The sequence below is a fragment of the Lonchura striata genome, chromosome 3 (assembly GCF_046129695.1).
Source record: "Lonchura striata isolate bLonStr1 chromosome 3, bLonStr1.mat, whole genome shotgun sequence".
Classification (NCBI taxonomy): domain Eukaryota; kingdom Metazoa; phylum Chordata; class Aves; order Passeriformes; family Estrildidae; genus Lonchura; species Lonchura striata.
Genome location: NC_134605.1, coordinates 68,542,497 through 68,566,488, shown reverse-complemented (window position 1 = coordinate 68,566,488; position 23,992 = coordinate 68,542,497). Strand labels below are relative to the sequence as shown.

General features: G+C 37.2%; 1 protein-coding gene across 1 annotated transcript in view; it reads right to left on the bottom strand.

The window, feature by feature from the left end:
- REV3L (REV3 like, DNA directed polymerase zeta catalytic subunit) overlaps positions 1-23,992 on the bottom strand; it is a 114,559-nt gene that overhangs the window by 29,047 nt on the left and 61,520 nt on the right. Inside the window, exons 10-18 of the mRNA XM_021555506.3 lie at positions 23,717-23,845; positions 20,980-21,217; positions 17,840-17,979; positions 11,224-15,409; positions 9,872-10,848; positions 9,507-9,589; positions 8,270-8,395; positions 6,623-6,815; positions 4,132-4,243 (exon numbers count right to left, since the gene is read on the bottom strand). Of these exons, the coding sequence (XP_021411181.2) occupies positions 4,132-4,243; positions 6,623-6,815; positions 8,270-8,395; positions 9,507-9,589; positions 9,872-10,848; positions 11,224-15,409; positions 17,840-17,979; positions 20,980-21,217; positions 23,717-23,845 (6,184 nt within the window). The remainder of the gene's footprint in view (positions 1-4,131; positions 4,244-6,622; positions 6,816-8,269; positions 8,396-9,506; positions 9,590-9,871; positions 10,849-11,223; positions 15,410-17,839; positions 17,980-20,979; positions 21,218-23,716; positions 23,846-23,992) is intronic.

The window sequence follows — 23,992 nt, the reverse complement described above, 5'->3', positions numbered from 1 at the left end:
CTATTTTAAGAAGAAGTCGTTGCTAGAGCATTTACAGAAGAAGAAATATAACGCACTGTATCCAAATAAAAAAATTCATTAGCATTATGCCTTACAAGAAAAACATGAAATTAAGCATTAACAGTTTAATACATTAATGTTATCCCCAAAATGTTTATGTAAAATCTTATATTATACTCTGTTCATGTAATTGTATCAAAAACTGCTTCAGTGGAGACAAGGAGCTGTGCATGTCTGGTAAGTTTCAAGGTGCAATGAATCTACTACTCTCTGTTTCAAGCCCACCCTGTTTTCACATCTGTGTGTCTGAGAGATGGGGACTGTGCACTCCCACATGAATTCCCCAAATTTTGCTTGTCTCACACCTGCAGGACCAGCCCTTTTCTATTATCTGCTAGCATCTGACCTTAAAGAGAAGCAGAACAATTTGCCCTAAAAGTGAAGAAGAGGCCCAGACGTTTAATTTCTCTTTCATGGGAATCCACTGCTCCATCAGGCTTGCACATCTCTAGTTTTCCTATCTAGTTTTAAATCCCCATACAAACATTCTTGTAGCATTCCCTTTCACCTTCTCCTCCTCAGTCAGCTTTCCTGTGTTAGGGAAGTATGTAAATGTGTTTACTCTTTTTCCTGCCTTTAGGTTCAGAGAGATGGTTGTCTTACTTCCTCAAGCAGAAAGACTCTTCCATTTTTTCTCCCATTTCAGTGCAGCTGACACCTTACAATCAGCAGAGGATCTATTCAAGAAAGCACCTCAGGCAGTACAACAGAATGCTTTAGGACAGCAATACATATTCAGGCTCCATTTCAAGAAAAAAAAAATCCCCTCTTGACAGCTCCAGAGGGCCTACAACTTGGAGGTCTCTTCTTCTAGGCCATCCCCAGCAGCTGCACAGGATTAGAAGGATGTTACCTCTCAGCTGCTTTATGCCAGGTTTGAGCTGAAGCCCTTTTTTTTTGTTTACAGCCAGAGGACAGCTTACCAAAGAAGGGAAATTTGGACCAATGAGCTGCAGCTCCCTCTCAAAGTCCAAGACAGTCGTAAGACAGGGTACCAAAAACCAATCTAATGATGCTTTTATTTTTTACAAATATGTGCTTTTTGTTCTTCTCTCCCTCCTCCAAACTCATATTTATTGCTCTTCCTTTCTGTCTCTTTCCTGACTCTCAACCCCCTACCTCAGTATTCCAATACCCTTCAAAATTAAAGTTGTCTCTGTATAGACTTTGGTACTCACACTTGTAAGTACTTCTATGAAACAGAGGTGCTTATTCTTCTCAGTATTTGGACAAAACTGTGAATTTTCAGTATAGATGAAATCACAGATCACAATTTCAGAGAAAAAAACAGGTCTTCTTCTGGTCTACTAGAACACAAGATGACTTATTCCTGTTCACCAAGGGCTCAGAGTTAATCAGAGACAACATCTACTAATCCACAGAAGAACATTTAATCTGGTATTTACTTCATGGATGCCAAGGTGTTAACCATACTGTGGTATTCAGACCTAGCACAGCCTAAACAACCTTCCAGTGAAGGTATTAACTGAATCCAACTTCATCTATTCCAGAGAACTTTCTGTAGCAATACTCATCTTCAGTGATGACAGAATAACTTTAGCTCTGCTACAAAAAGTTTCAGAAACACTTTTCAATGACAGAAACCTAGTCAAAGACGCTGATGAGCCATGAATATTGCAAAAGTTATAAATTTTTCAGGAATGACCTGTCCTTCACCTGTATGCTGGAAACAATGACCCAGAATTTTCTACTGGGCTCTTCCAGAGTTTACACGTATTGACAAAAAGTTACAGAATCAACCATTATTTATTTTCAATAGCCAGGATGGAACAAAAACAAACGGTCTAAACAAAGAAGTAGAAGGCTGGAAATTGAAACAAGTAAGTATGTTCCACAATTTCACATATATGGAACAAGAGGAAGAATCATGCCAACTACTAAGAGAATGACTAGAAATAGGAACAAGAATTCTTAAACTGGACTGTGTAAGATAATTCCTCCTACAGCTGAGATCCTTCCTGTTCTGTGCTCCAACAAGTTGATATAGTCTGTTCATGATATTGACAATCAAGCAGGAATAGACAGTATGTCATTCATTATACCAGGAATCTGCAATTTCAGTTTTCCACCTTTCCCTCCAACCACCCAGGAGGCCAAGAACATGAACCAAAAGTAGGCTGCAGTCATGCTTGGCATGCTGTTCAGTCACAAGAGCCTATTACTGTCGAGCCTAAAGCACGTATCAGAATATAAGATACTGATACAATTATCAGCTTGAAAATCGAGGTGATTTTGAGTGTTGATCCATGAAGTTCAAGTGGTAATGTTTCTTAAATATGGTGTGATAGTTTTCTTTCTCTAATCTATCAGACCTACTTTTAAGTGCATCTACCAGAACAGCCAAAGTACCTAGCTTGTGCTGGATAAAAATAACACTAAAAAGATAAACAGAAGATTGTTTAAAAAAATAATTACTAATTTTCATTAAAGCTGCTTGCTTGTTCATTTCTCATTGAGGAAGTTTTTGCAGTCCACTACTTCTTAATTACATGGTTTTACCATACTTCAGCTAAAGCTATTCTGGGCCTAGACACTTGTTTTGTGCTTAAGAAATACAAAACATTAACTCCAATGAAATTTCTCCTTTTTTTGCCCAGGCTACAGAAAATAAAGGGGGAAAAAGAGCAGCCAACTATAGATGTGGTCCAAGTTTTTTGAGAGTCCATCAGAAGTCTGGTAGCTGAGGTGCTATTTTAGAGTTGTGAGGGAAGTAGACTAAGATGATGATGGTAGACTGTCTCTCCATTAATAGACCAAACCTTTTCTCTTCCAGGAATAAACGTCAACTAACTTCATGGATGAAGTTGCTGCATCAAAAAGATATGCTAGCACATGCTAGAGAAGATCTCATAAGCACAGATTTCTCAGACAGCAACCTGGTGCATTCCGTCGTAAAGTACACCAAAATTGCATGGTTTTTTTTTGTTCTGTAATGCCTTCAAGCATGTACAGATAGAGAAGACTTCTGATCTGCAGTGATAAACATACATTTTAACTGCTGAGTTCTCTCTACTGTATTCTTTCTGTCCTGTCACTTTTTAGACTTCCACATAACTGGTGGAGAATTCTTCATTTATTGGCATTTTCTCATTCTGAGTAATCTTCGTAAGTTTGATGGAGCACTAGATTTCCAAGAAAGAGAAGAATAATATTATATTCCTTACCTGAATTTTGTCTTCTCTGAACAGGGATCTGCTGCTTTGTCAGGACCCACCCTGTGCTGGTTGCATTCAGCAACTTTTTTGTATTCTGGCTTCATGGGGTTGGTCAAAGCCTTTCTCATCAGAGGTTCTCTGGTTGGAGAGAGAAAGAATTGCAAATGTACTCTGCCTAGTTTGTTTTTTCTCTTGTGCCTCTATTCCAGCAGGGTGACTCAGAGTTTAAATCTGTTTGTTTTCCTTTAAATTTTACAGCTTTGCACCTGTCAGTAAGGTCTGGAGAGACGTCTGTGGTTCCACCTACACACCAGGCGAGAGGGCTCCCTGACAGGCTTCCCAGCCTTGGTAGAGATGGGGAAAACCAGCAGTTTTCCAAGTTTGATGGAGCAGGGGATTTCCATTCAGAGAAGACAAAACTAATGAAGGAAACTGGTTTTTCAACGAACCCTTATTTTAAACTGCAGCACTTTCAGTACCATGCACGTTTTTTCCTGTCTTGCCTCAGAGTTCCTAGAAAACTCTTCCTTGTCTGAGGAGTTTTCTATAGCTCTCAGCACTCCTAATATCTACTGCTCTGAGAGTTTCAGAAAGAGATGTGTAATGAATTCTGGGGTTAACAGGAAAGTTGTATAAGAAACTTATATGGCTGGTAAGTTTCAAGACTGTAACTCAGCTGCTTAAGAGGATCTGAATGTTCTTGCTGTCAGAGAAAAGGAAAAGCAAAAAGTATTTTTATTTCAAAGACCACCATGCTTGTCCACTCTAGAAGCAAGCCTTTGAGGGAAACAACAACAACAAAAAAATCAGTATTTGAAAGACTGGCAAGGGTTGAAGGAACTAAATCTGCTGTTCCAAGCCTGAAAAATAAAAGCAGAACGTACAGATATGCTACCTTTTTACAATATTCACTACTTCCTGGAAAAGAGTTCTTTCATCAGTAGCGTAACTGACTTCTAGTCCTGTAACTCCAGATCTTGTAAGCAAGGGGGCTTGGTCTCTGCTCCCTAGAAAATAAAAGTAAAAAAAACCTGTTACAATTTAGAAGGAATTTCATTACTTCAGTCAACAATACTGCTTTAGCATAAAACATATAACGAAAAATAAGTATGGAAAACAACTTATTTGTATCTTTAGTAATTATCACATGGATTTATTTTGTTTCTCTTGGGTGGAATAATTTTCTCTTTTCACTTTGTAAAATTCTCCATAGAAGTTATCTTGCACAGATTCTCAGCTAGAAACAAACCTGATTCACAAGAAATTGCACTATTTTAATGCACAGGAGTCCAACTCCTGGGAAATTACTTTTAATAAGAAATATTAAATGACTATATGACAGCTCACACACTGTTTTTACGCAAAACATAATTTTAATTGCTATCTCAGAGTAGTGCTTTGCAAAATGCCTTACAGAATGAAAATGCTATATAACAGTATAGTTCTTTTTTTAAAGTACACTAAGTTACTGACAGAAATGGAAAAACATGAGTAACTGCTCACTTAGTGTACATTAAGAGTGTCCGCATTGATAATGTCTGAGTAATATCTAAATTTGTATGCATGTAGGAACTCAGCATTTGCCTTCCATATTAAAAATACTCTCTTTAAATGAATAATGCACAACACATACTCTGTTTTCTCTACACAACAGGTAGTATGATGTCTGTGACGATGTAGATTTTAGGAACTGGAGTTTTTAAAAGGCATTCTACTTTGACACATTCTTAAGAACTTAAGAATTAAGAAAAGTGTGCTTTCAGAAATAAATGTTAAAATGAGTACTGTGACTTACAAAGAAATAACACAAAAGGGGGAAAAAAAAGATGTATCTCAATGTCAAGTCACTCCACAGGAACTCAAAAAGTTCTAACCAAGAAAGTATTGACAGCACACATCAATTAAAGCAACGAATGTCACAATAACATTTAAACACATCATTTTATTTCACTAACAAAAGCAGATCCGAACCTTTGTTTTTTCAAAGTATCATTGGACCTTTTACAGAAAGCTTTTTCTTGATAAACTATCAGTGGCACACACGCCTAGGGAGCCATAGTGGCTATACTGTGGAAAAATCTCAGTACGGTAATAGAAATATATTTTTTTAAAAATAGTAACAAGCATATAATACCAGAATAAAATTCACTGAGAATAATAAGAACTTAGCTTAACATGATATAGTAACTACAATACTTTGAAAAATACACTGGTAAAAGAAGAAACTGTTGCCTTATTGCTAATTTTTTTTTGGTAGGTTTTTGTCCACACTTAAAATTTTAGACAGTATTTTGTGGTTTGATACACATTCACATTGCCAAAGAAACCCTGAAAGGAAGAGGACTACTTTGGGGATGTTTTTTGATTTGAGGTTTTTTTTGGTTGGGGTTTTTTTTTTACTAGCCTAAACCAGTGGTACTCAACCTTTAACAGCTGGAGAGCCACTTCTTAATAAAATGGAGTTGTAGAGCACCATAAAAATCAAGTATCAACGGTGTGATTTTTTTCCCATCATGACACTTCAATGTGTGACAATGCTGCCTTAATGCCACCACACATTGATACATCACGACATGACACATCAGCATCCTCTCTCCCAGCAGCATTCTGTCTTCAATCCCTTCTGGCTGCTAGGAAGGAGTGGGGTGGAGGGGTGGAAGGGGCAAAAGGGCAAGTTTTTCCCCATTCTGCCCCACAGCTGCTGGGTGGGAGGTGATCTCTACTCTTACCTGTGGGGGGATCCCAGCAGCTCCTTTTCTTTCCCCCTATGGGAGGGGGAACTTCAGCGACTCCCACACTGCTGGTCCATTTGCTCAGTGCTCCCCGCGCTGCCTGATAGAGTGGAGCGCCGATCAGATGCCTACATTGCGAGAGCCGCCTGTAGGGCCATGAAGAGCCACATCCGGCTCTAGAGCCACAGGTTGAGTATCACTGGTCTAAACAAAGCCAAAAAGGTACAATAGAATAAGGGCCCCTGTTTAGATCCTAAAAGGATCAGATAAAACCACAAAAATAACCCTTAAGTAAAATATAAAACATACTGTCTTGCTTTTAACATTTTCTACTTGCAGCTATCCAGCAACTTGAGTAGGAAACTAAAGGCAGGTTTTCCTCTTTACACTTTTAGAACACTGCAGGAGCTTGTCCACAAGCACGCAAACATGGATATTTTGCACACGCAAATGCCATTTGTGGTTTACAGCCCATGCAATAGTTCTTTGGAAGATATAAGCAGGAAAACTCCATATTAATATGACCATTCAACAACACAAAATTAAATGAGATACGTAGTAATATAGATACTCTATTACATTTTGCTTGCTACTGTTTGATTACTATGAAATCGCATTTTTGTAAAATATAATATGAAAAAAAGAAATAGGAACCTTGGCTTGAGAGTGTTCTGCCTTTATCAATCACTATAGCACCAGTGATTTCTTTTTTATCAGTATTTGGCAGTGCTGAGTCTGATGAGATGCAATAGAATAAAGCACAGATCGGATCAAACTCTGGGTCTGGTTCCAAATCTCGTCTTGTTCGAGCATGTAACTCCATACTGATGAGGGTAAGGTGCTGGACCTAGCAACAAATAAAGAAAGTATGTTAGTTTGCTATGCAGGTTTCTTAAAAAAAAATTAAGAGAAGACTGTCAGTGCAAATGTGAACAATGCAGACATTTATATGGTGGTATTACATTGTAACTAAAAGGTTCCACCTGAAAATTAACAGAAGTGATTAACCATGCATCTTTGGATCTCACTTTTTTGCAAATAGGGAAAGCTAAGACTCATCATTCAACACAGCTTTATACTCAGTTTTGAAAATTCAGTGTGTTTCTGAGTACTGTATACTTCTATTAAAAGCAGAAAGTAAGACAAAAACCAGATGATGTTCAACAATTGTAAATCCTGTAGTGTTTTCAAACACCTTTGTATATTGAGCTGAATCACTTTTCTGAACTGATCAAGAACAAAGAATCACTCTTGGTCTTTCTTTTCACTTCCCCTCCTCACACAAGACAAGCATGAAGACTAAGTCTTACAAGAAGGTGGGAAAACACCTAACTTTGCTTTCAAAGTGCATTAATGAACTTCCACATCATACTGCCAGAGCTTTTTGCAGAATGGTTTACATTTAGAAAATGCTAACCCCTACATACAGTCAAGTTTTGACTCTGCAGTAAAGACAGTATTATTTAATACTGTTTCAACACTATGTTGCTGCTCTGTTCTCTTGCATAATATTTCTCTTAATATGGATTAATAGACAGGTTGGACAGATTATAAAGGAAAAATCAGAAGTATTTCTGTGTACATAAGGTGCTCTGGGAGCAGCCAGATTTCCTCTAGATTTGCATGCTAAATCGCTACAAACATCACTGAGTGAAATTTTGCTACCAAAGCTCCATCTCCATTTTCCTAAGGATCACTGGTTTCTTGTGGCTTCTCCTTTGTCCTTTACTCAGTGCTATCCTCCCTACCTCCTCTATAAACTGGCCAACAGCTAATTCCAGGTGTGCAGACTGTCTAGGAGCACATATGTACACAGAGTGCTTACCATGTCAGCAGCCAAACACAGCATTACTGTATTTTCATTGCTTTCCTCTCTCCAGCACTTTTGATTCCTCTCCTCATACCAAACACTCACCTACATTAAATATATAGAGACCTTCTTTGAGATAGGCAAAGTTCTTCTTTAGTTAAATGTAGAAACTGTCAAACAGGTTCAGAAGGTAATAAGTAGAGAAATACCAGGAGGGTATTTCTTCCTTCTGATTTTTCCCTTATTTTTCTTTTTAAAAGGAGGTTTACCATGTTCTCAACCAAGATACTGCAAAGTCTAGTTCAATACTGTTAGAGACATTGGACATCAAGCTGAAACTGGAAGATCAACTACTTATAAGCTGCAGACATCACACACTAATAAAATTTTTAAGTCACTTAGGGACCCAAGAGAAAAAGATTTTTAATTTCAGTATAAAATCAGCTTGATAAATTATAATTTTATAAAGTGACATGTAAGAGTAAAGTTACCTCATGTAAAGATTTTGCTTCCTGCAGGTTTTCCACACTGACTTTAAAACCATAAGTATTATTTAAAGACGGTCCTTCAATCTGGGAAGTCTCTTTCTTTGGAGCACCAAGGGCAGCAAATTGATTCTTATCAGGTAGGGGAAGAAAAAAGGCATAGGATAGTGAGAAAACAGAGTATTATGTAGTATTATATAACAGAGTAACATGTAGTATTATATAACAGGCAATATTAAATACAAATTCATCAATGAAAATGCAAATGCTACACTGCAAATTACTAAAACGTCCCCAACTTTTTAGTATTGCCTCATTTCATTTTTCAGCATGCAAACAACTGCTATATCTTTCTGCCTTTTAGGAATAATTTAAATTTATAGCAAAGCAAGAGCCAGTTTGAAATACTTAAAAAACCTTCCAAACAACCAAAAACTCCCAGAATTCTACAAAAAAAAAAACCAAAAAAAAAAAAAAAAAAAAACCAAAAAAAACCAAAACCCAACAAAAAAACCCAACTTCATACACACTGGCTTTCTTGGAATTCTGAGGATACGGATACCAGCAATTCTCTGTTACCTCTTGAGCAACAATTTGTCAAAAAACCCTGTTTCAGTCATTACTTTTTAAGGTACTGAATTAAAGGTACATTAAGTACCTCTATGAAACAGGTGAATATGAGTAAACTTAGAAGAAAAAACTATTGGGTCACTCCAGTAATGCAGCTAGTCTTCCATTCTGTTCCAACAGGGAGAGCAGAAACACTGTTTAAGTAAAACTAGTCCAACCTCTTTCTCCTCTGCTGGCATACCACAAACTGCCCTCCTTGTTTTCAGAAAATGCTTAGAACATTGTCTGAAAACTAATACACATGGAAACACATAAATATACACAGGTCTGGGAATTAGTATATAAAAAAGGGAAATCACAGTAGAACTTAAAAAGGATATTGTAACTCAAATAGAAAAACATCTTTACATGGTGTCTCTTTAGTGTTTCATTAGTATATCACTACCCTAGAGCAGCATCCTTGATCTCCAACTTACATCCGCTTCCCCCAGATTGAACTCATAAATTTCTTCCTAACTTTGAGCGTGCTCTGATTCTACAACATTTGTGCCACATCATTTTAAATGTATTTCCAAGATCTTAACAGCAAAAGACAAAAACAAGAAAGAAGGAAGAATGGAAATGCGTATATGTCGCAAAATAAAATAAATTAACATTTTCTGTACAGATGTACCTTCATTTGTGTGGTCAGAAGTACTCTTCGAAGACCATCAGTATTACTTCCCCTCTTGTGGCTCAGTTTCTGAGCTTTTGGTTCTGTAAACATATCAGTGATAGACTACTTAGCCTCAATAGCATTGTCAGGGCATTAAACAACGTGCAAGAAACAAGAGAGCTATTCATTAACAATTTCAAGGAAATATTACATATATAAGCAAATACACCTTTATTCTTTATCAAATCCAAAGCACAATTACTACAATTTGGTATTTATGGACATTTAAATGTTACATAAGTAAGATACGAAGCCTCACATCATTACTGTCTTGAACATTGCAATGTTACCGAATCATTATTAGAATCACTTTATGGATTTACCTGCAGATAAAGGAGTAAAACCAAGAATTTCAGGCATTCCATCTTGGCTTTTTCTGTGCACAATGGGTGTACTATGTAGACAAACTGATTCAGAATTTCCAGGATCTTCATTAACTGGAAACGGGGATGTGTCAAAGGATGTCCTAATATTCTCTTGGGTGCATGGAGAATTTTGTGCACTTCCATCATCATTTCCTTCCACAGAAGACAAAATATCCTGATTTTTCCAATCTGTGTCTTCTAAACTAGACTGTTTAGGATCTGGAGATGCCACCTGCTGCCAAGGAGGAAGCACTGGAGAATCTGGTGAACTGTAACTGACATAATAATCTTCCTCCTCCTCCTCCTCCTCCTTATCATGTTCTAGAGCTGAAGTAGTGTGTGTCTTGCTTGCACATGAAGTTTTATTAGAGTCTGTGTCATTTTTAGTATTTACAGAAGCTCCTATGGTGCTTATAGACTTATCACAGGTATCCTTGGTTTGCATTTTTGTATTTTCTGCCACAGAAGCAGGAGAATTCTTTGTAGGCACTATAGGTCTTTCATCTTCCAGGCTAGACAAATTCAAACCTTTAGCTGCTTTTATTACTTCTATAGATTTCTCTTCAGACAATACTGCAGAGCTGAAATTCTCATCTGCCTTTGCCAGCTCAGCAGAATGACTCTTAGGCAATTTCTTGTAATGTTCATACTCTTCTTTGGCATGAAGCCACATCTGAACTTGCTGTTGGCTTGGAGCACACTTGCATGGCATTATGACTATTTTTTTGTCTTCGCTAGTTTTATGGCTATTACTTTCTCTTTTATTAACAGTAGAGTGACCATAATGAGGAGGAGATCCTGGTCTAGGACTTTCTGTCATTGCTGAAAATGCAGTCTTCCAAAGTTGTAGACCTTCTAATGAGAAGTCCCCCTCAAACTCGAGGAGGTCATTTGGAAGTCTGGTTTCCACTGTGAGAAGTCGCCCTCCAATCTCCCTGTGAAGAAAAAGAGTTTGAATTTCTGTTTTACTCGAAACTGCACTGCAGGCAGTCCTCCAGATGACAGAAAAGCAGACTATTACTAACTAGTTTTCTCACTATGCAATTCCCATGGGCAGTATTTTTATTTTACAAACCATGAAGGCACATTCCCACTTACTACAACAATATGCAATAAAAAATCCGAAGTATCATGAAAGAAAATGGGTATTTGGACTGGAAGCACAGTAATTTTCAACTTCAAATGGATGTATATCAGATGGGATCTTTCATGTATCTGTGCCACATAACAGCATAAAATTGTTTACTGGAAAAAATTAAATTTAATATAATCACAATCACATGTAGACAGAAATGCATTCAACACAGTACCTTGGCTTTTCTGGAGCATCTGAAGGATTGCTGCAAAATGGTTCCTGATAAACTGTTTCTGCGAGATCATGATCCAGCAAAGTTGCCATGATTTCTTCACGACTGGGTGGGGACATTAGAGGCTTAAGAATGTGAGCAGTACGAGGTGTAAAGCTTCCATTCTTTGATTGTGAAGGAGAACTGGTTGATCTTGGTGAACTATCTGGAGTTGGAGTTAATGCTTCATTATTTCCTGAAACATGAAATTCTAAATCCTCAGAAGCTGCATCTAGAAGTTCACCATCAGGTGATGACAATAAAGACGTAAAAGAGGTATTAATTGAATCAAGTGGTTGACAGGGTTCAAAAGTGGTTTCCTTTCTAATGTGGCTTTGAATCCAGTCTGAGCAGGTTGGCTGAGAAAGATTAAGAAATCTTTCTTTATTAACTGTATTTCTATTCAATTTGAATTTTTCATTTAAACAGACTTCAGTCTCTTGGGTACAAGAGGTATCAATAAAACTAGATCTAGTAGCTGAAGAATGAATGGTTTTCCTCCATTGACTATGGCAGTGGTTCTCACTATTCTCTAGTGAGGTCTTCTCAAAAAGCTCAGGGCTCAGGGAACCAGACCGCATCCATTTATTTGTGCTTGAAGAATGTTGCTTTTCTTCCTCAGATTTTTGGTCATTATGACACAGAAAGTCACTTTCTGCTGTTTGTCCAGAACCAAGATCCTGAACTGCATCACTCAAGAATTTCTGGGGCAAATTTTGATCTGCTGGGACAAACTGGCTTGCAGAATAAAAACTGCAAAATCCACTTTGTCCTATAGTATTAATATCAAAGTTGTAATTGTGGTCTGGAGATAAACTGTCTTCAAGTGAGTAACAGCTTTCAAAACCAGGGTCTGAAAAAAAAATGGGGCTGTCATTAGATACAGAATGATCAATGCGATTAGTAATCGGCTGGCTTGAAGATTCCATTTTTGCAAGTTTTGCTGTTTTTTCTTTAGGTTTTGTGCTCCTGGGAGAACGAGATTTTCTTGATAATGTGACTGGCCGTGACCTTTTGATGGCTTTATTCTGTTCAAGAGGACATGGTATGCCCTTGCTCAGCTGTGGTTTGTCTGGCTCCTGTGCAATACTGGCATTCTGAGCTTTCTGCTGTCTCTTCTGGAGCAACTCTTTCAAAACAGCCAGACCAGACTGTCCTTCAGCAAAGGCTGATGGGGCCACTATATTCCTGTTTTTATACTGGGAGATGGGCTTTGGTTGCATGGTTGCTTCTGACAGAGGCCTTTGTTTTGTGGTTTCTGGTTTAAAATGTGACATATCCAAAATAAATCCTCTCTGGTTTTGATCGCAATTTAACTGTTTCACTGGACTCTTCAAAGACGTTACAAAACAGGTCTTAGGCAGTTGAAGTGGCCCAGGGTTTTCCTCAGATGGCTTAAGAATAGAAGAACAAGGATCAGAATGCTTGTATGCCTCTGGTAAACAAAAAACCTGCTGTTGATTACTGTCCTTACAATGCAAATAGTTAGTGGTATGTAACTGATCCATCTTTGCTGTGTCCAGAGAGTCACGAGTTTCATTTAATTTCCCAGCTGGTGGCAAATATCTGATTTGCAAATTTTTTATCTCTTCTGCTTTCGGAGAAGTCTTATCTTTTGAGATATGAGCATTCTGTGTCATGTGAGTTGAGTGATTAGATGGATCAAATATGTTTTGAATGAGAGCAGAGTCCTTCATTCTAAATATAGCACTCTGAGTCCTGGACTTTTGAGCGCTCATTTTTGGTACTTCCCTTCCAGATGCCATGGGAGTAGATGCGAAAGATGAATGAGGGTCTTCCCGTGGAGCAGGCAAACACTGTGCATCTACAGGCTTATCAATTTCCATCAGTGAGTGAAAACAGCCTGACAAATTACCTTGTGCATCAGCTGAAGGGAGCTGTGCCGATGGCAGATATCCAGCTGAATAGCCAGGAAGAGGACTGTCTTTGAGGTTGTGAAGTGGCTGAGAGCAGACAGAGTTGTAAGAAATCTCATGAGGATCTTGATGTTTCAGCACAAACTTGACTTCCGTAGTAGAGCGACTACTTCCTTTTTCATCTTTAAATACAACGCGTTTTCTTGAGGACGCTTTTTCGGCCGTTTTTTGTTTTGTTCTAGGTTTCTTCTTTCCATCATCTGGTGTTTTATCAACCTGATTAATCTTTTTCTTTTTCTTGGTAGATACAGTGGGGCTAGAAAATTTCTTTTTACACTTCTTAACCTGAGTTTTTGCTCTACTAGTTTTTCCTACACTAGTATTAACAGTCTTGCTGTTGTAGATATTGGGCCCCCTACTAAATAAAGCTTCTCTGTCCAGGTTGGTCAAAATTTCTTCTGCTTTTGGATCAGTGGGAGACCAGCAGCGAGGTGGAGATGTGTTTACTGGGCTTGTGCTTCTCTCAGAAAGAAAACCTAACTTCGACATAACATCACTATAGTTATAATCACAGTCTTCAGCTTCAGCACTGTAGGAGGGCGAAGGAGGAGAAAGAATTGCATGAGTCCTTTTTCTGAAAGATAAAGTTCTTTTAATATTTGTACTACCTGTTTTTTGTGGTTTTCCAGCTTTTTTCTTGGTTGACTTATGTTTTGCTTTCCTTTTGTGACTTTTCTTTGGTGTTAGTGGATAAATAGGATATTTGGTTGCAGGAGAGTCAGGAACTTTTGGCCAAAAGTCCTTTAAAGGTGCAAGCTTTTTATATAAATTCATCTTTTCCTCTGTAAGTACCACTCTTTCCTCACTAGAATCTACTTTACCCAATTTAACAAGCATATTTTTTCTCCCTCTAAATCTATTGATGATAATATATTTAATAATAACAGGTGGCAATTTTTTAGAAAGTTTTCTACGCTTTCGAGACTTCTGAGACCCATCCAAACTTTCAACACTTTCTATTGGTTGAGGTAGATTGATTTTTGAGTTGTGTGCGACGAAGCTCGATTCACTGTCTTCAGTCTCATAATTTACCTTCCGTTTCGTTCGTAGCGTGTATTTATTCCCACACAGTCCAAATGACTGCTCAGTTTCAAGAGATCCATCTCCAAACTGGCAGTCCGTGTAATTAGCAGTACTTGTAGGCATTTTGTTTGCAAAAGCCTCAAGAGGAACTTGAACTAAATCACTAGGTAAAGCACTATCCTTATCAGGAATGTTACTACAAGCATTACCTTGTGTATAGCAGACTTCCTTCACTGATGCAACATCATTTGCAGTTGCAGGCTCCTGGCGATTGATAAAACTATGCTTCTTTTTACTCAGTTTCAGCCTGGACTGTTTATTGCCCTGCTGTAATTTATATGTCACGGGAGCTAACTTCTGTGGTCGACTGAGACAATTAGAAAGAACAACACTAGGAAAGAACATATAATGTGCTGCTTGTTGACTGAGGCTTGGCTTTTCTGCCTTGTGCTCCTTAAATTCTTCATACCTAATTTTAAGCTTATTAAGGCCACCTTCATCAGTGTTACTTTCAAGTGAATGTACCACAGTTCGACTGCCTCCTGAACAAGATACCAATTCACAATTTTCTGTAGCTGTTGCTGGAAAAAAACTATTTACACTTGCACTGCTAGATTTTTCATTTACTTCAGAGGACATTTTACCTTTGGAGTGGCTCATGTCAGAAAAGTTATATAAATTTTTATTCAACATGTTGTCACCAATATGGCGGCCCACATGCATAAAAGAGACATCCTTTTCAGCCTTTCTAATGCTAATGTACTTCCTACTAGGTATTGGTCTGTTCACTGATGAAATATCATCTTCATAGTCAAAAATATTATTTCCACATGAAGGAACTGGGAGAGTATCTTTCTTGTTACTCTCTTTGTGAGAGTTTTCTGCATGGGTACTATTGCTGAATGGAGTTGGGTACTTGGCTGAGTAAGTGCTTTCCTTTGTAAGAGAATGGACTGAAAGTTCAGGTCTTGTTTCTGTGTTTGGCTGTGAGAGGTCTTCTACAAAATCTTCATTATTCAAAACATGGTTAGAAAGGGCACTTGTGTGTTTACACTGAAAAGTAATTTTAGCAGAAGATGGGGGTTCTAGTGTAGCAGCATCTTTGTGAAAAATTGAGGTCTTTACAGACATTTTGCTTGTTGCAATGACGGATGAGTGAGTTCGAGAACTCTCATTATTCAAAGGATTGTCTGAAATGGAAGAAAAGCAATTTTATTCTAGTTTTCCTGTAAAAAAATATCCTAAGGCATTAAAAATTGTAATAGTATTTTCCTGAAAGCCTTCCCATCCAAATAAGAAACAAAACTCTTGCAAATTATATTACATTTATCATCATGACAACTAGAGACCCTGACTACATGAGTTACTTATCACAATCACTTTGTCAGTACATTTGTCTCAAGCATTTTGTCAGTTATTCCTTAATGGCAGACTTGCATACAATTGTCAGAGATTTCATGTTGGCTTTCTGAAAGAAGGCTTCACAATCACTTTCAGACAATTATATAAAAACAGACTGATTTTTAGAAAAGTTTATATCCTGCTTTGTCCCTGAGAAGTATGTATATTCATTGGCTCTGAAAACCAAAAATCTTATTTAGATGACCTTCCCCACACAGAAAGGTCATTGCACAGAAAGCTAGAGTAGCTAAAGTTTCACAAAATGGCAAGGACTTCGTATGAACTGTGCTGTGCACTAAACATAGGTAGTTTCCTTCACTTCCATATAGGAGAGCAATATAGCACCCATTCAGGTGTTCATGCAAGAAGCTTGCACCAGTTAGTTTGATTCTGGATTTATATCCAGAATCAATGTTCCCACATATTCTGAGACCAGCAGGTGCTGTGGTAAATTGTCCTGTGCAGACTCATCACACGGTATCTGATTTTCATCTCTTTCAATGATCCTTTCCCCACATTTATTGGAGGGTAACTATGTAGAGATATGGCAGGAAATTAACAAGTGTGTGCTTGCTCATAACCTTGTTGAACAAGTAGTTTGACAGAGGTTATACCACTTCAAAGAGGCAGTACCACAGAGCACCCCGCACACAGAAATTTGTTCATGTATCCACCTCTTTAGCTGAATTGCTGAAGGGGGATAGGAGTTATGAAACATGCTACATGACCTGGAAGCATGTGCTGCACATTGATGTACTAGACTGGGGATTCTTTGGGCCTTCACTCTAAGTCTCAACCAATTTGAAGATCATCTTAGATTCATGCTGCCTTCAGCTTAGCAATTTATTTGCTGCTGGCTGAGAAAAATAAAAGGAAGTCCCAGTCTGTTTCTAATAACATTTTGTAAGGCATACAGAGAGTCCCTGAGCTGTGAAACACAGATGGGAGACACTGCCTATTATTCTTTGAAGGTAGGAGTCCACAGAAGGAATGAGGATGATTAACTGAAAACTCAGAAAATGGGAGTTTGGCAGTGTCAACAAAGACCTGGAAAATATCTGACTACTCAGATATAAAAACTGCAAAAATACTTGTCAGTCAGTCAGATTATATGGACACAGGTTCATGTGTGCATAGGCACTTTCTAATTTAGACTATCTGGACTGAGATCTGTTTTGAATTTTCTGTATCTTCTATTACAAGAAATCAGTGTAAAAGTTGACAGTAATACACTTTCTAAGCTGACATGATATTTCACATACTTAAAATATGCTTCAACAATTACTTAAGAACAGTCTCTTTAGCCAGCAGCATCTCTTACTACAATAAATTAGAACGTATGGCAAATAAGGAAATTACAATTTATATCTGACAAAAGGATATCATACTAGCAGTACATAAAATCATTTATTAATCCTACCATTATACCTATAAAAACAAAAGAAAACACAAACTCTGTTTTAACCACTGAACAAAAAAGAATAGCTGTGGTTATCTATAATAAGATCATATAATTCACTTTCTCAACAGAACATTATAATGTGACTTGCAGATTTTCTAATGAAACAAATTATATTATTTATATATTTCCCTAACTTCAAAGTGTGCATTCTATTGACTAATGTTATTTGATCAAGGACAGCATGTTATAAAGATGGCAAGAGATCTCTACAGATTAATTAATTTTTTTACAGATTTTGAAAGGCAGTTCCTTCTGCAGTGGCTTTGCCACAGCATAGTTTAAACTCATGCAATCCCAAATGTGAATATGCAAGCTGCAGAATGAAACACAGGCCCAAACAAAAGCTCACTGTAGTTTAGCATGTGTGGCAAATACTTGCAAAGAACCATCTAAATCCATACAGTAAAATACATTCATTATTTACAATAATCCTAGGAGGCTAAATGATCCCACAGAATCATTACTTTTAATATCATATTTGTTTTTTTCCAAAGAACTAATTAAACTATGTCTTTTTTTGGATCATTGATACAATACGAAAAACAGATTCTGGTAATTCACAGAGGGCATTGAGATCAAAATGCAATTGCTTTTTAAGGAAGATGTTAAGGGCCTGCTTCTGCAAGGCCCTTTTGTTGAGAACTTTTCCTTCCAATTGAAACAAGGACTGAAAATAGTCAGCACTTTTGAGAACTAGCAATTTGGTATGAAAATGAACTATGACTTAACTTCCAAAGCTGATTTTCTATTTACTTACCACCATTTTCATCTGCAGTTCCATCTAACTGAGGTATTGAAAGATTAGTTAGGAGCATACTGTTACTGCTCCACTCCATTTCTTCCTCCGAAGATGAATCCTCTTCTGTTGAACTTCGATGCATATTTTTGCCAGCTGACCTGGAGGAAAGTGAAGGAACTAATTGATGCAGAATACTTCTATTAGAAACACCATGAGTCACAGGGAACATGAAACTCAGTGGAGTGTGGTGCTATGTGGCTGTGTAATTTCGGGGAGCAAAAGGAAAGAAACAAAAATTTTGTCACATTTCTCACTGAGAAAGTAAAAATATTATTCAATGCTACTATTTTAAGAGGCAACAGTGGTAGCCAACCATTTTAAACAGCAGGATTCACTAAAGAAGATACAGAGAAAGCATTTCAATGTTCAATTTTAGGTCAATTTTACTGCGTTTTAATTTCATTGCTTCAAAGTGCTTGAAATCTGAAGACTAAACCAACTATGCAAAATTACTTCAGTTTAGCTGTTAGCAAACAGATGTTTACTTTTTTGTGGTTTCTTTTTTTGTTAAGAAGTCTTTACTGTATTATAACAATTATGTCTCTTGGCAGGCTTAACTAAATCATGACCAACAAAACCATGCTTCATTCCACCTCTCATTGAATATTCTGAAGCAGCTGTTGTTAATACTTAAGCTGCTTTTACTAAGTTAACTGCCATGTTTACGGTCATAAATTCACTGGAAAAAAAAAGAAGCAAATCTACAAAGAAAAGGTTACATGAATTTTCTGTGCTTGCTTTATGGGGGCATAGGGGAAGGAAGAATATTATAGAATATCATAGAAAACCACAAAGAACAAATCCTCCAGTATATTATAACTCTAGAACCACTTAGGAATTTGATTTCTTCTTTAAAATAAAGTGTGAGATGGACAAAGCTCTTACCAGAAATAAGCTGTTCTGTGGCTACACAAAAGAAATCTAGATACATATTAAAGAACTGAAATTTGGGGTTTTTTAATTTGTTTGTTGTTTGTTTAAGTTTGTGTAATACCTTAAAAACTATAAACACAAATGTTTTGAATTTACTGGAAGGAAAATCCACAATAACCTAAATACAGTTTACTTTTGCAGAACTCTTTTATGACTGGAGTTAGACCACATGAATCATGTGTATGGTACCACCTCAGACATCTGAATGTCAGAACAGAGCTAATTTAAATCAGGACAGATTTGCTAGCTCAGAAACAACAGGCTCAAATGTAACCACACCATTTCTACTCAGGTCTGAAAGTATGACTTGGAGAATCAAGTAACAAACACAGCTAGGTACAGTCTCCATCATCTAAGTGAGATATGCAAATTAATATAAAACTGGGGATGTTCCTTCCAACCTGAATCATGCTGTAATCCCAGGTAAATCTTTGTCAACTTTAGTAAACCAAATCAGACTGGAGATGACTTCTGCAGGTAACTCAGATTTCTCCTCATTCAAGCCCATCAGTTTGGATTCCAGGAAAATTTATGTAACGCACATGATACCACCATACATGAACTAGTCCAGGTCTTGATAGGCTTTTTTCTCCTGATGGGCTTTTTTCTCCAGTTCAATACAAATCAAACCCAAGCCATTTAATTAATTCAAAAGGGTGTGGTTACTCCTCATTAGCTCAATAGATTTTCTAAGATAATGTAAGACTGGTAAATACTCACTAACAGAAAAGCCTTAGTATGGATATGGAAGGATGCATTAGGAAGTCACACAGATGGAATGAGCCTGAGCAAAGTCAGATCTATCATTAGACTCAAACTGGTTCTTCACACATGAGCAGAATCATGCAGGAGGGAAAAGATACCCATGGCTTGTGTCTGAAATCAGTCCAAATTCTGTAGATATCTCTGTGAAACAGAACTTGTAATTCCCTCTGAACATAAGTTCACTACCTGTGGAAGCACATGGTATGTACATTTTCCCTAGTGTTTTCTGTCTGGGATTAAGGTGTAGGCATATGCGAGTTAAGATACTAGTGAGATAGCTCATCAAGTCTCTTGACTTTTTAAATAGGATTCTTTACTGCATGAATGCAGTTAATTGATTCTGGATCTACCTGACTCCTGAAGTTGTACAGTCAAGCCTATACAGAGTTGTGCCTGAGCTAATGAGTTCTGCAAGATACAGGTTTTCACAGCAACTACCACTAAACTGAAGTTTGATGTTAAGTGTTTTGGATGGAAATTTCAACTTTCCAGACTACTGGAGGGAAAAAAACATAGAAAATCCAAGGTCATATAGGAAAACTAGCTTTAGAGATCAATTATCTCTAGAACTAGGAGACTAATGACCTAACTTCTGGTTCTCTTACAACTTTAATGTGTGTTTGGGAAATAAAAGAAGCATTTCTATACCTCTCTGGTTCTCTGAAACATAGTATGATTGCAATTTCTCATGTAGGAAAGAACCCCAAATATAAAAATATTATGTCTGTGAAGTTCCTCATACTTCAAACAAAATTATAAATATCAGAAGGTGTGCCAAAAGCAGGGGTCAAGAGAAACTGGATATAGCTGCTTTCAATGCCTGTCAGTGCAGACTGTACAAAAGGTCATTACAACCTGAGAAGGTGTTCCAAGAATCTTGGTCTTATATATATAATGAAGTTGCTGACCTTCAGCAGCCAAGCTGAGTGAGCAACATTCATGTTTTGATTTAAGCTTTGAACATGGAAACAAATGGATGTTTTTTCCTCAGGTTGCTTGGTTAATCTTCATATTAATACTTCTTAAATATTGACTTTAGTAAAAGATGTACAAAATACACCTTAACATTTGTGTCACCTTACAAGCAAGTTACTGCTAAAGTTTTTTTTTAATTTGGACTTGTAGAACAAAAAGTCTACTTAATTCTTCCTCAAAGAGCAAACTAGAAGCTTATGTTTGGCCAAACTTAAACACTTAGTCTTTATTTCCAGATAACACTGATGAGTCACATCATCATCTAAACAATGTGCATTCCATCCCAAGATCTGCACATATTTTTCCATGTTGTTAACAAAGACCTCTTTACATCTCATTGGGCTCACAGCATACTTGAAAACAAGGTGGGAGGAAGGAAAGATCTGGCAGAAAAAAAAAACATATTTAGAAAAGAAAATATATACCTCCTTTTTTGCCCAGGCTCTTCCATACCACTGTCCCACCTCTGGGACATTAGTAAGCTAAGTTCCATTTCTTCTTTCTCACACTGTGGCTCATTTTCTTCATCATCACTGTTCTGAGAAGTTCGCCAGCTTCCAAGAGAACGATGGTGAGAGAGTGTTTTTTGATGTCCCATCTGATATCCATCATTCTCCAGTCCAGCCAACAGATCAATCATGGCCTCATCAGCACTACTGCCCACTGCAGAAAAAGCCCATACAAGTAGAATCTATATTTTGTTCTACTTGTAAATGACTAGTTACAGTCTACCAGTAGAAAAACAAAATCAACCAAACCAAACAAAAAAGCCCCTCACAATTTTAAAATCTACTAGTTTTTTAATGTCTAAGGCAAGGCATACTACAGAAATAAAGCTCTTTTCATATCTTGTTTTTTCAAATTTTATTATTTATTTCTAGCTCTGTATATCTAGAACTTTGACAACTTTCTTTCTTTCTGCCCTACTCTTCTGATTGTACCAGATTCAGTGGATGCACTTCTTTCTCTCCACTCTCCTATTACTTCCTCATATTCAGTAAAGCTTCACTCTCCCCTTTAATTTCAGCTTGAGTGCCAGCTTCTGAAGCATCACTGCCTTCTCTTGCTCAATAGCTGCATTAGCTTTGAGCACTTTTTTCTGTATCACTTGAGGACTTTCAGTCACTACATCTTGTGAAAAGGGATGCTGACTTTGACCAGCTCTTCTTCCTTCTGTTCTTAAATATAATGCTCAGCTTCGGCTCCCTTTTCATGTCACTATAAGCTGTTCTATTCCAAGGTTTCTCTAAACACTGAAAGCTTACCTGATTTCACTCCTCACATAAATTTTATCTTTCTTTTATTTGACCCAAGCTTACAGTAATTTATGCATGTCCCTGCTCTTTTTTTTTTTTTTTTTTTTTCCTTAAAAGTCCTTCCAGGTCACAATTTTTTCTCACTCTCTTCCTACTTACCTATCATCTGACCTCCAATTTATGACCTCCAGTCTACCAGGCATCTTTATTACTTCTCTCTCCTTCTCTGGTTGAAGAACTACAATCTCTAATTTCTTTCCTCAGGAAGCATCATTTGATTATAATGATCTTGAGAGTTATATAAAACAGATCTCAACATTGGTGAAAAAGGCATTTTTTATATTTTCCAAAGGCTTCACAAGATACCATGCAACCCTTTACAATAGATACCATCCTCTTTTCCAGAGTTTTTGAATTAACCCACTTTCAATTATACTTTCTATTCTTGGCTCCTTTGCCCTTTGTGAGGCTCATCATTGAACTCCAACATCTACTTCATGTTAATATGAACCTTGGGGATGTAATTCACACTGAAGAGCAGAAGTCATGTGGTTCACAGTCCCTGTGGCACTACAACTTTACTAGAGGAATAGTGAACACTGGTTCACTATGGGAGAGCATAAGAGACCCAAATATGCAGCATGTTACTCATAGTCACACAAGACACCAGGAATCAGCATGACAAGAAGGGAGGAGACAAAGAAAGAGAAAAAAAAAGTCATATAATCTCAATTTGATTACCTAGCCAGTGGAAAAAAAAGACCATTTCAACACTTCAATTTGGTTGAGCAAATCAATAGGGGCATAGGGCCTAAGTCATAAGGCATACCCTACATACTATTTTAGTCATTTTTTATCCTCTCAGGTCTGTTTATGCTTGCCAGCTCCCAAAGAATTTCTTATAATTCTTTCAATAAATCCAAATCCTTGCTTATAAAACTTCTATAATCAAAATCTTGCCTAATCTCTGCAAAATAAAAGAACACTACACTCTTAATCTAACATCATCTGCTCTTCCCTTCTTAGCAAGAACAGATTTCAAAGTTGTATTACCCACAGACATATACTGTTGCCCAAGCACATATTTGTACCCTATAGGCATCAAAAAAAATGGAGACTACTATGGGTTTTAAATACTCCCTGCTCCACACTGTGTGGTTCACATTAACATTATACATTATGTTTACAAAAGAACATACATAGAGATATAGCATGAACTATGTGCTTTTCATCTCCTTTACAGTATTTGAACTATTTCTACCTCATAGTTTTTCATACAAGTTTCTTTCTTGGTTATTTTATGGTTGTTTCCCCCTTGTGCCTTGCAATGGTTTTTCTCTCCTCCTCTTAAATATTCTGCTTCTTGTTTCTTAGCCTTCAACCATTCTTTGTATGTAAAAATATTGGGAAACACTGTTGCAACTTGCCTCTCATTATCAACCTACTATTGGCCAGTATCTCCAGACAGCTGAGGTTCTGAAGAAAGATCACATGCATGTTTTCTACCTTAACTGTATGAAAGATGCAGTCAGTAACTGCAAGAGTATCATGGACAGACAGTCAAAATCATCTTCATTCTGATAGTTTTAGCCTTATAGCCCTAGGAGCATAAGGAAGAGCAATACCCACAAGAGACTGCATTGAGCTGACCTGGCAAGAGGACAGGGCTTACTGAACCAAACACAGCAGCCTCTACAAATACAGTCCTGGTGACATTCCTTAGAAAACATAAGGTATGTATTGGTGGTGGTAGGGTATGTGTCTGTGTATGTGATGTCTCAACCTGTTTAAGAAAACTCCCTGAGATAAATTACTTACTTTCTTCTTACTTAGGGTAGCCTAATGGAGCACAAGGCTGTGGAACAATAAAATAGTTTGGAAGAAAAGAGAGTCCAGTCATACTCACTAAAAACTGTAGTCTGATTCAGTCTTTGAGACAAAGGCTGAAAGCTCTGACTATTCTCCACAATGTTTAAAATTGCTTCTTCATTAATAAGTGCTTCCTCTTCTTTATCAGTATGCATGCTCTTGGAGTCTTTAAAAGAAAAAAAAGAAGAGAACGCATAAAACTTCAGAGTCAGAGACATCAATACATTATAAGCAAGCCGCTTCAGAATGGATTTTACTATCCAAGTATATTTCCATTATTTGCTGTAACAATTTTAAAAATATTTACTCTAAC